The sequence below is a fragment of the Camelus ferus genome, chromosome 1 (assembly GCF_009834535.1).
Source record: "Camelus ferus isolate YT-003-E chromosome 1, BCGSAC_Cfer_1.0, whole genome shotgun sequence".
NCBI lineage: Eukaryota > Metazoa > Chordata > Mammalia > Artiodactyla > Camelidae > Camelus > Camelus ferus.
The window spans coordinates 59,422,521-59,437,094 of record NC_045696.1 but is presented as its reverse complement, the minus strand read 5'-3'; the positions used below and the strand labels follow the sequence as shown (position 1 = coordinate 59,437,094).

The window sequence follows — 14,574 nt, the reverse complement described above, 5'->3', positions numbered from 1 at the left end:
CAAATAAAACCTCTGGGAATGTGTGCAGAGGACAGATCTCTCCAGCTGGAGTATCTTTCAGAGGGGCCTCAGCAGCTCCTATGAGCCTGACAGGCCTGGGAGAATGGGGTGGGGTGAGGTGGATTTGTGTGCGGAGTGTGAAAGGGGTTCTGGGGGGGCCTCCATTTGTGGTTATGAACATCCTCCACGACACCCAGCCGGGACCAGAGCACTCCCTTCCCTTTCTGCCTGCCTTTGGAGAGAGGAAGCAGCTGCCCTGAGCATCGCTGCCACCCCACCCCTCTCTCTCTCACTAACACACAGAGATGTGAGTGCCCGCACACATGCACGTACGCACGCACACATACATAAACACACACAACTTCTCTAGGTCCATTACAAAGGAAACTTCAATAGACACTCACCAGACACGAAGGCCACTTTTTCCTTCAGGATGGGAAGGACATCAGAAGCTTTCAAACCATCATTCCGAAAAGACCCTGTTGGAGAACAAAACAGAAAGAGTCAGGGTGAAAAGGGCCCAATGGCTGAAGCCCTGGGTCCCACCCTCAGCTTTCCAACTGCATCGGGGCCAGAAAGTCATGCCTTGTTCAGGTCCTCCAGCCCAGCCCAAGAACAGGAGAGGCTCCACAACAGAAAGACACCTCCACGTGACGCCACGCCACAGGGGTGACCAGGGGTGTGGCCTTCCGGATCCCTTTCAAGGAGAGGACAGTCCAAGCCATCCCCCACCATGTACACAAAGCTCCATGCCTTAGAGGCAACAATTATCCCTGCTGCTGTGAACCTGAAGACAGGGGCTTTTAAAAAATTATTTTTTGCACTTCTAGTGCTAGCACAGTGTCTGGCATCCAGTAGACATTCAGTAAATATCTGTTGAATAGGTTAGTTAATATCAAGGTGGGCCACAATGTCCTAAATAATTCTTTTTGCCTTTCTTCTTTGTGGCACAACAACTGTTCGTCTTCATTCTATAAATGGGAAAAGCAAAAATCGCCAGGTGAGAAGCAAAGCTGAGTACCATACCCTTCTCCATCTCCTTCCCCTCCAGTGTCACCATCATCAGCCCACAATGGACAGTGGGTGAGTTACACTTATCCCATGGGAAGGAACATACTCCCTTCTTCAGCAACTCATTGCCAAATTTTACTTCTCAGTTGGAAAGTCCTTTCTGGGGTCCAACTGAGTTCTGTTAGGGGGTTGGAGGTGGAAGCCTGGGGCTCACACAGAGTGGAATATAACAATATGACTGGAGAAACAGTAGCCACAGGAGGCAAAGGACAACCCAGCCCATTGTGAGATGTGTGGGTAGGGAGGACTCAGTGTACACACACACACACACACACACACACACACACAGAAAAAAAAACCCAGGCCAGCCCACAGCACCCCTGTCATTTACCCTGAGTACCCAACAAGGACTCTCAGGGAGATCCAGCCCACTCTATGAGCCCTGTGAGCTGTCACTGGAATCTCTGCTGTGTTCTACCAATAGGGACATGGCACAGAGGGACCCTGGAAGAGAGGCGGTTCTGTGTCAGCTCAGTGAGACAGAACCAGAGACCATGGACACCCCTTTCTCCACTTGGCTTACTCCATTGTGGTCCTAGCCTGATCATCCACAGGGGGAGAAACGTGCTGGGCAGGGTGGTCCCACTTGGGCCATCTCAATCCCTAAACATTGACTATTTCAAGGATCGAAAATCATTGGGAATTTTGGCAACAACCCAGGACTAAGATCACTGGCCTAGGGAAGGGAAATAAGCAAGCTGCACACTCAACCAAAGAGGAGAAGAGGAATGTCCCCAGAATGCCCATTTCCTTGGTCAGAGGTCATACCATAACCCAAAACACATTTCGAAAGTGCCTCTGACCACTTCATCTGTTTCTCTTTTTTCATTTTTCACTAAATGAAGACAGTGAGCCTTTTTATTCACAGTTGCTTCTCCTTAGAAGCTGGCTCAGAGTCCCTGATGCTGAAGTAACCAGCCACAAGGTTCACTCCAAGAAGACAGTGAGCAACAGAAGAAAAAAAAACACTATAGGAAAGAGAGTTCTAACTACAAGCACTGTTTTTCAAATTCTTAATTTTTTTCACATTGTCACCTGCATTTTATTTATTTATTTCTGTTTGTTTTGGGGGGTGGTAATTAGGTTTATTTATTTACATATATATTTTTTAGTGGAAGCACCAGGGATTGAACTCAGGACCTTGGGCACGCTAAGCACAGACTCTACCACTGAGCTATACCCTCCGCCTATAAGTACTGTGTTGCACTTTCTATCTTTGTTTCTACATATCTTTCTGCTCTGACTTTCTCTTCCAACACAGAAAAGCTATTAAACCTCACTAGTAGAAACCAATTAGGATGAATATAAATTATTATAGAAATTACAACTAGATACACAGGTATTTTTTTCATCATGATGCAATAAGAAGTTTCAGCTTCCTTAGCAAGGAAGAGTCTTCTCAGGCTTTACCAACTAGACAAGGACCATCTCTAACACTGAATTTCTCATGTAGAATGATGCTTCTGCATCAAAATAGCTTAATTTCATATGTGAAATATATATCAGTGTTAAAATACCCTCCTTGATGTCACTACATACAGTATTAATTTCTGTACAAAAAAAGGTTTAATAAGAAAAGTTAAACTTCAGTCCTGTCTTTGTAGATTATTTACAAGTTCAAAAATAGCAAGACCTATATTGAGATTTTACTGTATAATAAGAATCCACATAACCCTCTTCTCTCCTAAACTCCTGCCCAATTTTTTTCCACTGTTCTTTCTCTCCTCCCCTACCATGTTAAAGTCTGTGAGATGGTTCTAATTCCACACAGTCCCCAGACATTAAGGAAGAGGTTGGAATTTGCAAAATCAGAAGCACAAGGTTCCCCATCCTGCCCCCTTCCATCCCCTACCTGTGGAGAGAGAGAGAGAGAGCTTGGATTTTCATCCTGCACACTCCACTCATCATGCTCCACCTCTTTATCTTCCCCTCCAGACTCCAAGATCTGAGAGAAGGGAAACAGCTTGTTCGAGTCACTCGCAATCATCTGCCAGAGTACACATCAATACCTTGGGGTGGGCTGGACTAAGATTCACAGGGCTTCCTCTTCCCAGGCCAGAGTCCTCCCCCAGCCAGTTCAGACAGCAGCTGAGCTATCTCCCACGTTGTGTGCCTACCAGAAGAAAACCTAAAGTGTCCAGATTTACAAAATCTTTAACCAGGGGATAATCATTTCCAACAGCAGCAACATTATTTTTCATGTTCTAAAAGGATTTGCTCCAGGGTCTCTTTAAATAAAAGCTGCCTTAGTGGTTTGAATTAGTTTTTCACTTGCCAAAAAATTGAATTACAAATAAATTTTCAACAATATATGTATTCTGTAAAGCCAAGCAGAGCTAAACTAATTAGCCCAGCAGCTCAGAAGTTGGTGACCTTGCATAGAAAACCTATTTGCACTGGCTAAAAATTCTATGTATCAATTCCCCCAGGGCCCTTGTGAAACCAGCTGTCTGAATCTATAATAAAGGGGAACTTCATTGAATACTACCTCAAACAGGACCAATGAAATAGCAACATGTTTTCACTATTAGGTACATGTCTGGGCAGACTCAAGGTAAATGTTCAATAAATATCTGATAAAAGAATAAATGAATGAATGAAATGCTAACTCTTCCTAAAGTGACTTGCACAAGGTCAGTGGCCTCATCTGTCACACCAAGTGCTGGTGATCTGGGTGGATGATCTCCAGAGTACCACTCAGCTCTAATATTCTGAGACTTTTTAAACCTTTCCTTCATGTTTATTGGCTTTAAGATCCTCAGATTATCAGATCAATATGCCTTGAAAGAAAGTATTGAGAACCAATTCCCTAAAACAATTCAGTGCACTTTGGGAAGATAAAACAACTCTTCCCTGGCCTCCCAGACCATTCTTTCCCAGGAATCAGTTTAGGGATTGGAATGCTCAGGGCACATCAGCCCATTCTGCAGACAGCCCAACTTACCTAAATGGGAGACTAGTGATGGAAGAACTCCTATGGGATATATATACCTTGAAGGAGGCAGACTTGAACTGCAACTACTCTCTCTGATACAAGGTATATTTGATAGCACTATTAGACTGTGAACCCCAGGCCTCTTGCTGTCTCTAAAGAAACCCTGAGAAGAAATAAAAGCCCCTGTGCCCTTGAGGTTACTGTAGGAAAGAACCAGAAGGCTCCCTCATGGACCTCACCCAACAGGAACGCTGTGCTTTATCTTAAGGACAAGGCATACTTCGCTGGCATTCAGTGCCAGTCCCACCTCATTCGTGTCCTGCTGCTGTCTGAATTACAAGCCTGCTGTTCTGTTAATTAGCAAAGTTGAAATGTTCTGACTCTGTTAGGGAGGTAAAAATTACCCCCGCGTCTCCCCAGGATCTCCAGCAGGGGTCTTCTCCAAGCCCTACTCCTGCCTCCTCCTCGCTCCAAATGGCTTATGCTCATATGGCTGCTGCCTGTTCCTCTTCACATTTTTCTAGTCACCATTCCTATGCTGGAAAATGCCAATCATCCTCACTCTGGATCCCAGCCTCTGTGGCCCCACATGGCAAGAGCAGGACCAGCCCTGTGTCCCAGGCCCTGTCCGTGGTTTTATGGCTCTGGGATGACAGTGAGTCTCCCAGGGCAGCTGGGTGCTTCATCCATGCTAATGTCCTTCCGAAAGCAATCCTGACTTCAACAAGCAAAGAAACAAACAAGTAAGTGTTGAGCACTCGGAGGTGCGAGCTGCCACAGTACCCATGGATTGCTCTTTATCGCCTTTTGGTTCTCAGTCACACCCCCTCAACTTGCACTTATTTAGAAGTTATTGTGTAAGTATTCTAATGTTGCATCAAATGGGCCTGAACCCTGGTTCACCACTGAGACAGCAAATTTCTCAATGCTCAGGTCTCTGTCTCCTCTGTCCACTCCACTCCTATGGTGTCCAGCACGGGAGCCTTGATGAAGGTGGCACTGAAACACTGACTGATCTGCTGGACAAAAGAGATTTGGCTTAGAATTGAGAGTTTCAAGAATTCATTAGGCCCAACCTTGGTTTGGGAGTAATTTGGACAGTTTCCTATTTCCAGATTCTTTCGTTCATCAATTCTTTATTGAACACCTATTATGTGCTAGGCCTAACGTTGGGCTTTGGCGATACTTTGACAACTAAGGAATGGACCCTGCTTTCCAGGAGGCTTCCAGGCAGAAACAGATGTGCAGATAGGATGATGAGCTGTTATCAGAGATAGGACATCACCTGTACAGAATGCAAGGGAGCTCAAAGGAAAGGCTTCCTAAAGGTGAGTTCTAAATCCTTGCTACTTAAAGTGACAAGCATCACCTACCAGCTAGAACCTTGCTAGAAATGCAGAATCCCAGGCGCCACCCCAGACCTACGGAATCAGAGCCTGTGCCTTAACAAGAAGCCCAGGTGATGATATACACTATGTTTAGGGAAGTGCTACACTCCAAAGCATGTCTTTCTATCCCAGAGCTGCCTCAGAGGCAGAGACAGATAAAAGCAAACTTTAGCCTCGTCTAAGCAGAAACCTCTAAAATCTGGTCCAGTGCTGCCACTCACAACCCCTCCCATCTCGGCCACGGGAAGACCCCTCACCACTGTCCAGGATTCTAGAGATTCAGCCATTACTCTGTGACCCAGAACTCAAACACAGCTCTGGAATGAAAAGGCTATCCAGGAGGGCTACCTGCCTTCAGGGCACTGAGGCTGGGCCGTGTCTTATCTTTTGACGTTTATGAATAACACTTGTCCAAACTGGTCAGAATTTTGGTAACTTAAATCACTCTCTTATGGATCAAGTATTTTAATTTTACACAAATCTTCCTCACTGTCCCAACCTTCAGAGCCCTCTGCCTCCTCTAATTGCTCTCAGTACCACAAATACCATCACTGATCTTATTTATAGGCCAAGATGCCATCTCTGAGATGGCCCTGGAGGACAGAGCAGCCAGGTGGTTTATGCCTCTTTTTCGCACCTGCACTCCCACCAACAGGTACAAAGCCCTGAACACTGGGCAATGCTGGATGAGAAACAGAGGAAGGAGAGGTGCCCCCACCCTAGGGAGCACCATTTCTAAAGAGAGCACAGTGCTCATCTCAGGTAATTCCCTCCCTGGGAGGGGAGACTTAATTTTTGCCCTGTGAGAATGTCCAGCCTAATACCTTGTGCCCACTTCCCTTGACATCAGGAAGCTACCAGACACTGTATACAAAAACAACTTAAGATTCTGAGGTTCTGAACCTGCCTCCAACATGGTTGCCCCGCATCCCTTCCCTCCTGATTACTGGTACCATCATCCACTGAGTTACCCACATAGAAGCCTGGGAGGCAAAGGAGGCATAGCCTAGTCGTCCCTCTCCTACATTGCAAATATTGATTCAGTCACTTTGTTCCGTTGGTTCTACCTCTTAAATCTTTCTCTAATCCATCATTTCCTCTGTGCAGTTCCCTGACCTCCCCGTCAAGCTGAGCTGCCCCTGACTGTACCTGCACTCTTTCACTCCTGAAAGGCATTTCTGTGTTTTCATTCTGCTTCCCATTAATTGATCTGACACCCTGCAGGTGGGGACCATGTCTTACTCATTGTTCTACCCCAGCACCTAGCACAGTGCCTGTCATGCAAGAGACTACAGAAATACTGAATGAAACTGAGGAGGCACAGGTCCTAAGAAGACAAAGAGTAAGAGTGGTGAGTTGGTGGCAATTCATCAGGGCAGCTCCTCGAAGAGGTGATCTTTGAACCAGGTTTTGAATTAGGGGAGGGCCACAGGATGGTGCTCTGGTGGGAAGCAACATGTGCCAAGGCAGAGAGAGAGGGGCAAGCAAGCTGTGTGCTAGAGACGGAGAGGGCTTACTGACAGAACAGAAAAGCAGGCTTAGGGAGTGATGGAAAGAGAGGCCTGGAGGTGGTGGTTGGGCTCTGTGATCTCACTTTGAACATGATCAATCTCAACAGGGTTGATTCCCGAGAAGGCACCAGTAAAGCTGTGGCTGCAAGTGCCTGCAAAGCTCAGAGAGCTGGGCTGTGCTGCAGCCAGGGCCAGGGCTGGGTAGAGTCTGGCTGGTCCCAAAGGAAAGCTGTGCTTCTAAAACAAAGCTGGACCCAGCAGGTGCTGACCCCAACCTCCATATCACATTCTGTTTTATCTTCAAAGAGACAGCAGGTTGCGGGGGGGTGGGGGGGTGGGAAGGGATGGGACACATGGCCCCTGTATGGTAGATGGTGGAATAGGGGGGCAGGGGGTACTGGAACTTGGTCTCTTTTTATCTTCTCCCTAGGTTCCAAGAAAGGCAGGAAGAATGTTCATCTGCTAGGTACCTCCTGGGAGCCCGCCAGGCCAGTAAGGAGGCTGAGAGTTTGTGTAAGTCCCCATGAAGATGCAGTGTGGAACTGACTCATAAAGGGAAGAGACTTAAGGACATGACCCCTTCTGTGTGGGGACTAGAAGGGCAGAGCCCTTGGGAAAAGACACAGTGCAGCTAGGATGAGAGGGAACCTATCAGTGTGAAGAGGCGGTGATCTGTCCCTTCTCTCCTTCCCCTCCTTTCTATATTAACACAAGAGGAGAGAGAGGTGGCAAGGCTGAGAGGGAAAAGGGTAAAGAGTGAGAGAGAAAAAGTTGGAGAGAAAGACACATATACACACACACAGGCAGAAATGGAGGTGAATATTTTGTCTCCTCTTTACAGACGCTAATGAGCTATTAAGGAAACTGCCTGTTGGAAAACTCCTCCAGGGACTATAAATATATTCCTTGGAGATCTCCTTAAAATAACTGCCACTGAGGCAGCAAGTACATGCTGAATGGAAGGAATAAACCTGGCAGAGAAAGAAACTGGACAGCTTTGGGTCAGCAGCAGACACACAGCCCAGTGGGGATCCACTGGCTCTCCCCAGCCTGGGGATCCATCGCCCCCAGTGAGGCCAACTCCCTGCAGCGTCCTCCATCACTGACACCTGCAAATGTCAGACCAGCAGGCAGCATCCTCTCTCCCCTTGGACAGCAGCCACAGTGGAGCAACAACATGGCAGGCTCTCCTCCTCCTCCTGGCACCACGCCATGTAACTTCTGAGAGAAGGACATTCACAAACTTCAGCTCACCTGATTTCAATGCTAAGGGGGAGAGGAAAAAAACACAAGGGATCCTCTTCTGGCAAGTGCTCAATACCAAGCTTTTCCAAGCAAACTGATGAGGCCTTATGCAGCGTGAGGCAGTAGCCAGGGGCTTGAGATGATAGCCAGATGGAGCCGTCTTTTCACAAGGATGCAGTGTCTACCTTCTCTGAACTCTGACATGCATTTGAACTTCACTCGTCATAATAACCATTTCTGCCCTTCTCCATAGTGAGCTGTGTCCCTTCCCCAGGGTGTCTTCCTAACTCCTCCCTGACCCCAGGCTAGCCTGGTTTCCCTTCTCTGTATGTCACATGGCAGGTACCTCAATGCCATGCCATCTCCACCCCTGCACCTGGATTCTAAGCTCTCTAGATTCTAAGCTCTTGAGGGCAGGGACTGAATGCTTATCTCCGTATCTCTAGTGCCTGGCACAGAGCTGGCACTTAATGAGCAACCAAATCTCACTCATCCACAGTGCCATGGTGCTTTCCATACAAAATCTGCTTAATAATGGCTGTGCCTCTCTCTCCTGGTCCCTCTCTGTGCCTATCTCTACCCCATCTCCATCTTTCTCTCACTCACGCTTCCACACAAACTTTAACTGTGGCCAGTTTCAATATTAGATATAAGGTCTTGGCTAATGGGCTACTCTCGAAGGGCAGAAGTTTGTGACACTTACCATTGCTAGATCAGCTCCATTAAAGCTCACTAATAATTAGCACTTTAAACATGTGAGTAGCACCTCTCTAAGCCCAGCTAATGAGCAAACCATTTCTGTTTATTCTTCACAAGCTTTAACATTAGCTTGAACTGTGAGCTCAGCTGCAAGACACACTCCCTCCTTCCCGTCCTTCCCAGAAAGGCTGACATCCTTCAATGCGCTCTGGGCAGAAGGAAATGAACACTTCAAAAGTGACTACATCTGCTGATCACTTTTTTTTAACAGTCTTTGCCAACTGATCAGGTCCAAGTACTCATACCTCATGGATGGTGGTGATAGTAGTAGATTTATCCTCTTTTCGTTACATTGAGTATTACTCTTGGATGGGTCCACAAAGTAACAGAGAACATTAGCCAGTGTGGAATCAGTCAATGATAAATATGAATCAACTGCTAAACATTAGCAGTATATACTTTTATTATTTTGAAAGGGTTATAGAGGTACTCAGAGGCAGAAGGTGTGTTCTATGGAAGTTCAGACATACGAAAATTTCACTCCTTGAGACCCTCACTCTCAATTTCTCTCCCTCTTCCCCAGTCTGCTTCTCAGTAGTATTTTAATTTTAATTAATTTTAATTTAATCAGGACATTATGACTTTAGTTAAAGATGAAACTGTTGCTTCGAAAAGCCAGCTTTGGCATCTGTCACTATGGAAGGCACTCTGGCAGGCATCCAAACATGAAATGACCCAGCACCTTCCCAAGACCTCTCCCCCCTACCCCATCCCATGGCCTGAAATTCAGGTGTGGGTTGCTGCAGTGAACTAGCAATGGCTGATTGCAGAGCTCAGAGCAGATCCTTGGGGCAGCTCCTGGAGCAGTCTCTCTCACCCCAGCCCAGAGCTTCTCCCTGCTCCCACCTTCAGGCTTTCTGATTCCACAGTTGTGCCATTCCTGCCTTAGTCTCAGATACCATGCCCATCAGTGGAAACAAGGCCACAGGGAAATACTGGGTACAGATTGGACACAGGTCCACCACAGGCATGGAAAAACTAGGATCAAAGTAATAACCAGGTTTGCAGAATCGCAAGTCCAGCGTGACAGGTGAGAAGGGCCACACCCAAAAGTCATATTACTGAGTGAACTTTAGCAAACTAAAGCACCTTCTCCCACTTGAAGGCCATGCATGCTGCTGTCCTTGGTCCTGAGCTAGTTGTGTAGTTGCTACTCAGAGTGGCTGCTGTTCAGACTTAGGATATATGAATCAAATGAGAAAGAGTCAGAGGCAAAAGAGATGTTAAGATATATCAAGGAGATAACCAAATATGAAAAAGTGTTGAAGGACAGAGACAGAGAGAGATTACTACAGAGACTTAAGAGACTTGTTTTGGTATTGTTTTAAAATAATTGAAGTAACCAAGGAAGAAAGGTCTGTGCGTGTGTGAATGCGCATACGCACGCACACACACACCCCTCCCGTGGAAGTGAGACAGCATGAACTCCTTATGTCCCCCAATACTATGTTTAGATTTTTGGATAAACTGAAGTGGATGAGTTGGCCATGGAAAGATTCCTAGAGTTTTAAGGAATTTTTAAACCTCTTCTTAACTTATTACCTTGGGTATCTAAACAATTCAGTTCAATAAATATTGAGCACCTATATGTGCCAAGTCAAGTCCCAGTCGCTATGGGTACAATGATAAAAAATGTAGAGTTCCTGACCTTAAAGGACTTTTGGTTTAGAGGGAGAATCAGACATATCAACATGTAATTTTAATATCAGGTAAGAAACACAGTGATAGATGTATATACAAGGGACAAATATTCAGAAAATCCCAAAGAGATGATAAAATCAAGGTCTAAGAAAGTGTCTGAAAAGTGAAGGAGCAGTAACTAGCAAAGAGGCAATGGGTAACTGGGAACATCAGCAAGGTCCTGGACTGGACAGGATAGCAGTGCGTACTGAGGTCTCTCTGGTGGGGGTCAGGGAACAGAGAAGAGTGGCTAAGTTCCCCCCACCCATTACTCAGACCTTGCCACAGTAACAGAGACATGAGTTAATGTTTGCCAGAGATAAGCAACAAAGCTTCCCTTGCAGACCTAGCATAATGAAGAGGCAGCATAAGCTAGGAAATGACCAGGACGAGGAAAGAGTCTGATTCGTGATGCCCGCTGTTTCTTAAGAAAGAAGCATCACCATGTCAAGTGCTAAACAGGAAAACAAGATAACCTGAATATCTCATGAAGCTAGAATTCTTCCCCTGAACATGGAAAACAAGGAGCTGGTGGGGTGTCTGCAAAGGCTTGCCCAGGTAAACTCAACTCTGCTCACCAGAGGACACACTAAGCTGCACATTCCAGGAGCACCTGCTAAACCAAAGCAGGCTTCCTAATCTTGCCTCAGAAATGTGCGTGGTAGGAAAGGCCTTGAACCTCATGAAGCTGCATGCAAGTTACTGTGTGTATGTCCACATGTGCCCACTTTTATGAGAAGAGAATTGTGTAATTCTAGTCTTCATGAGATTTTTTTTTTCATAGAAAGGGTCAAAGGCTTCCTAAATGGTAGAGAACCTCTGGTCTAAAGCAAAGTCAGAATGAGACACTATAATCTGAGTTCTAACCACTAGATCCTATCACGCAGCATCTGCCTCACTCACAGCCCAGTACTGTGGCTGGGCTGTAAGGGAAAGTAGCTAGAGAAGAAAAAATGACTTAGATTCCTTAGCCTGGATAAAAGGAACCTGAGGCAGATGGTGGGAGGTGAAGGCTGTGCACTGAATCCCACACTCTAAGGATAAGCCTTGGAGATGGTTTTGTCTTGCTAACGGAGTTACTGAGGGCCAGAAGGGATGAGGTTAAGCACGAAGTGAGTTTTACAAATGCCTAGACAGTGTCTTTCCTGGAAACCATACTAATTGAAGACTCCCCCTGGCCTCTGACCCCAGCTGGCAGAGGGATGACAACTTGACCCAAGACCATCCCTAGATCCATGAGGGGTTATGGTCAGGATTAGAGCCAGCACAGGGGGTCTGCAAGCTTACTTAAGAGCCCTTGGAGGCTGGATTGTGGCAGGATAAGGAGACTCTCAGCTGTTCCTAGTCAGGAAGCCACAGTGGGGCAAACCTGGCCACTATTTGCAGCAACAAGCCATCTTGCAGAAGATGGTGGCTCTCCCAGCGCAGGCACATCCTGAGAGGAGGTTCACAGCCCTGAGGAAAGCACAGGCTCTGGATTCAGACAGAACTAAGTCTGACTCCCAGCTCTAGCACTTATCAGCTGTGTGCCCTTAGACAAAGTACTTAACCTCTCTAGGTCTGTTTCCTCATCAGAGATAAAAATACCTACTTCACAGGCTATGGTGATGATTAAAGGAGAAAATCCATTTAAAGGTACCAGACACATACCTGATGCTAAGTCAATGTAACACTCCTTCCTTCCTCCCTGTTCACCTTGGCAGCCTCGCATGGGGCCTAGTACATCGTAGATGCTCAATGAGTGTTGATTATGTGAACAGATGAATGAATAAGAGAACAAGTAAGTAAATGGAGAAAATTCAGAAAATGGCAGCTAATAACCACCTCTTCACCTTCTCACTACACACCTGTGAGCTATGCTGCTCACACTCACTGTGTAGTAAAGTGTGTAGTTGCTCTGAATTTGTATTATTTCTCTCCCTTATCCAATCTGAGCTGTTTGGCGAGCACTTCAAATGCTCCTGCTCCCAAAGCCACATTCCCCAGATGCAAAAGAAAGCCTGCTGTCCCCAAAGGGAGCAGCTGTGATTGAGTGCTTGCCCCTTCCTCCTGTGTCCAGAGGACTATGGTCCTGGGCACCCCTCCCATACTAATCTCCATGTGTTCAGCCTGTAGCTGGCTAGCCTCATCCCTTCTTTCCTGGCTCCTCTCCCCAACTGCTCTGGGTTCCAGACAAAGATATACGTGGCCAGGTGGCATTTCTGAGAAGCACTCTTACTGAAGACACATCCCAACAGCAGGGCCACCATCTGTGATGAGGTAGCCCTAACATCTACCCATGGGCAGAATCTTCAGAGCCCCAGAAGCCCGCAGGGAGAAACAGGAGGCCAGAGGGGAGCCCGTGCCCTGTGGGTCTTTTTCTTTAGTTGGCCTTGAGCTGTCAGGCCATTGTGAATGGAAAGTTCACAGAGGAAGAAAGACCAGAGAGGTTGCAGAGCTAGATGTGGAGGCCAGGAGAATGGTGAATACAAATCCCAGTGGGTCGGACCCCCAATCCACCTACGTATAGAATAGATGGCTCCAAATTGCTAAGGTTTTCTATTCCAGGATCCCTGACATTCTTTTCTCATTAATTCCCCAATACTGATAATTTTCTCCAATAATCTGAGCAGAATACCTCTAGGAGGTAGGGAAACATGGCTCTTTTTGCTCTTCTCCAGCTACTTAAAGAAGAGGAGTCCTGGCCGTGACCAGGGAGCCATGAGGTTGCCTTGGCCATGGATGAATGTGCACATGTACTCAGAACACAGCTTATATGCTTGAGGACTTGAATAATGTTAAAGTAGGGAGTAATGATATTCACTACAGCTTTATATTATTGAAAAATCACACAAAACCTAAATGTTAAACCACAGGTGATTGGTAAAATTATCCATGGTCTACCCACTCTATGTAGCCATTAAATATGACACTGTACAAGAATAATTAAGGCCATGGGAAATGTTACGGTGTGTGGTTAAGCGGGAAAACCAGATTGTAAAACAGTATGTACAACCTTATCCCAATCGTATATATACTGGTGTTTGTATGTGAGTTTAAAAACCACATACACAGATGTACATGGTGGTTATCTCTAGAAAATGGTATTATGACTGATGTGGTTAACACTTCTTTAATGTTTTTCACTATCCAATTTTTCTTATTATTTTAAGAGTAAATTCTCTCCTTTGTATATTAATCTTTTATATAGAGGATCTTTATGTAATATTCATGCACTTTAAACATTTAATAATTAGGTTGTGGTTATGACACTATCTACAAAAAGCATTGTAAAAGCAAACTTATTTAAAGTTTAGGACAACTGCGTTAAGCAGCTGTCCACTCTATGATGTGATTCCATGGTGAATAAAAAATGGCTACCATTCATCACAGATAAAGTTGTCTTATGACTGAAAGAACTGAAGTCCAAATAAGCTGTAAAAAGAAAATTAATTTTTCATTAAATGCCATTTAAAGATTTGCCATGTATGCAAATAGGCTTTATCTCAGGAAGGCAAGATATTACAGAAGTTTCAAGTAAAATAAAATCAACATGGTTTTGGATTAAAAAACTAAATAGTATAACAGATATCTGTTGAGTGAATCTCTAAGTACCTATTACGTGCCAAAGGGATTTTCAACTAGACTTCCATTTGGAGGAATAAATGAATGAAAGTAATTAAACATGTTTCGGAAAAAAGATGAATAATAGGTTGGGCTTGCCCTACTAGATATTAAAATATATATTTTTAAACTGCAGTTATTAAAAGGTGGCACAGACACAAGAATTAACATACAAATGAATGGAGCCTGATTCATAGACCTAATAAAGATCTGACATATTTAAGAACCTAATATAAGATAAAGGAAAAATCTAAAGAAATGGGGAAAAGACAAATTATTCAATAAATTGCACTGGAAAATGAACCAGTTGGCAAAGAAAAATCAAGTTAACCCTCATAACTTCATACTATACACCAAAATAAATTTTAGACAGATTAGAAAA

At 45.2% G+C, this 14,574-nt stretch overlaps 1 protein-coding gene across 20 annotated transcripts in view; it reads right to left on the bottom strand.

Annotated features, from left to right (window-relative positions):
- KALRN (kalirin RhoGEF kinase) overlaps positions 1-14,574 on the bottom strand; it is a 616,045-nt gene that overhangs the window by 440,491 nt on the left and 160,980 nt on the right. For all 20 annotated transcript variants that reach the window (XM_032480687.1, XM_032480702.1, XM_032480718.1 and 17 more), the window contains exon 2: positions 405-479. In XM_032480687.1, coding sequence (XP_032336578.1) covers positions 405-479 — 75 coding nt within the window. The remainder of the gene's footprint in view (positions 1-404; positions 480-14,574) is intronic.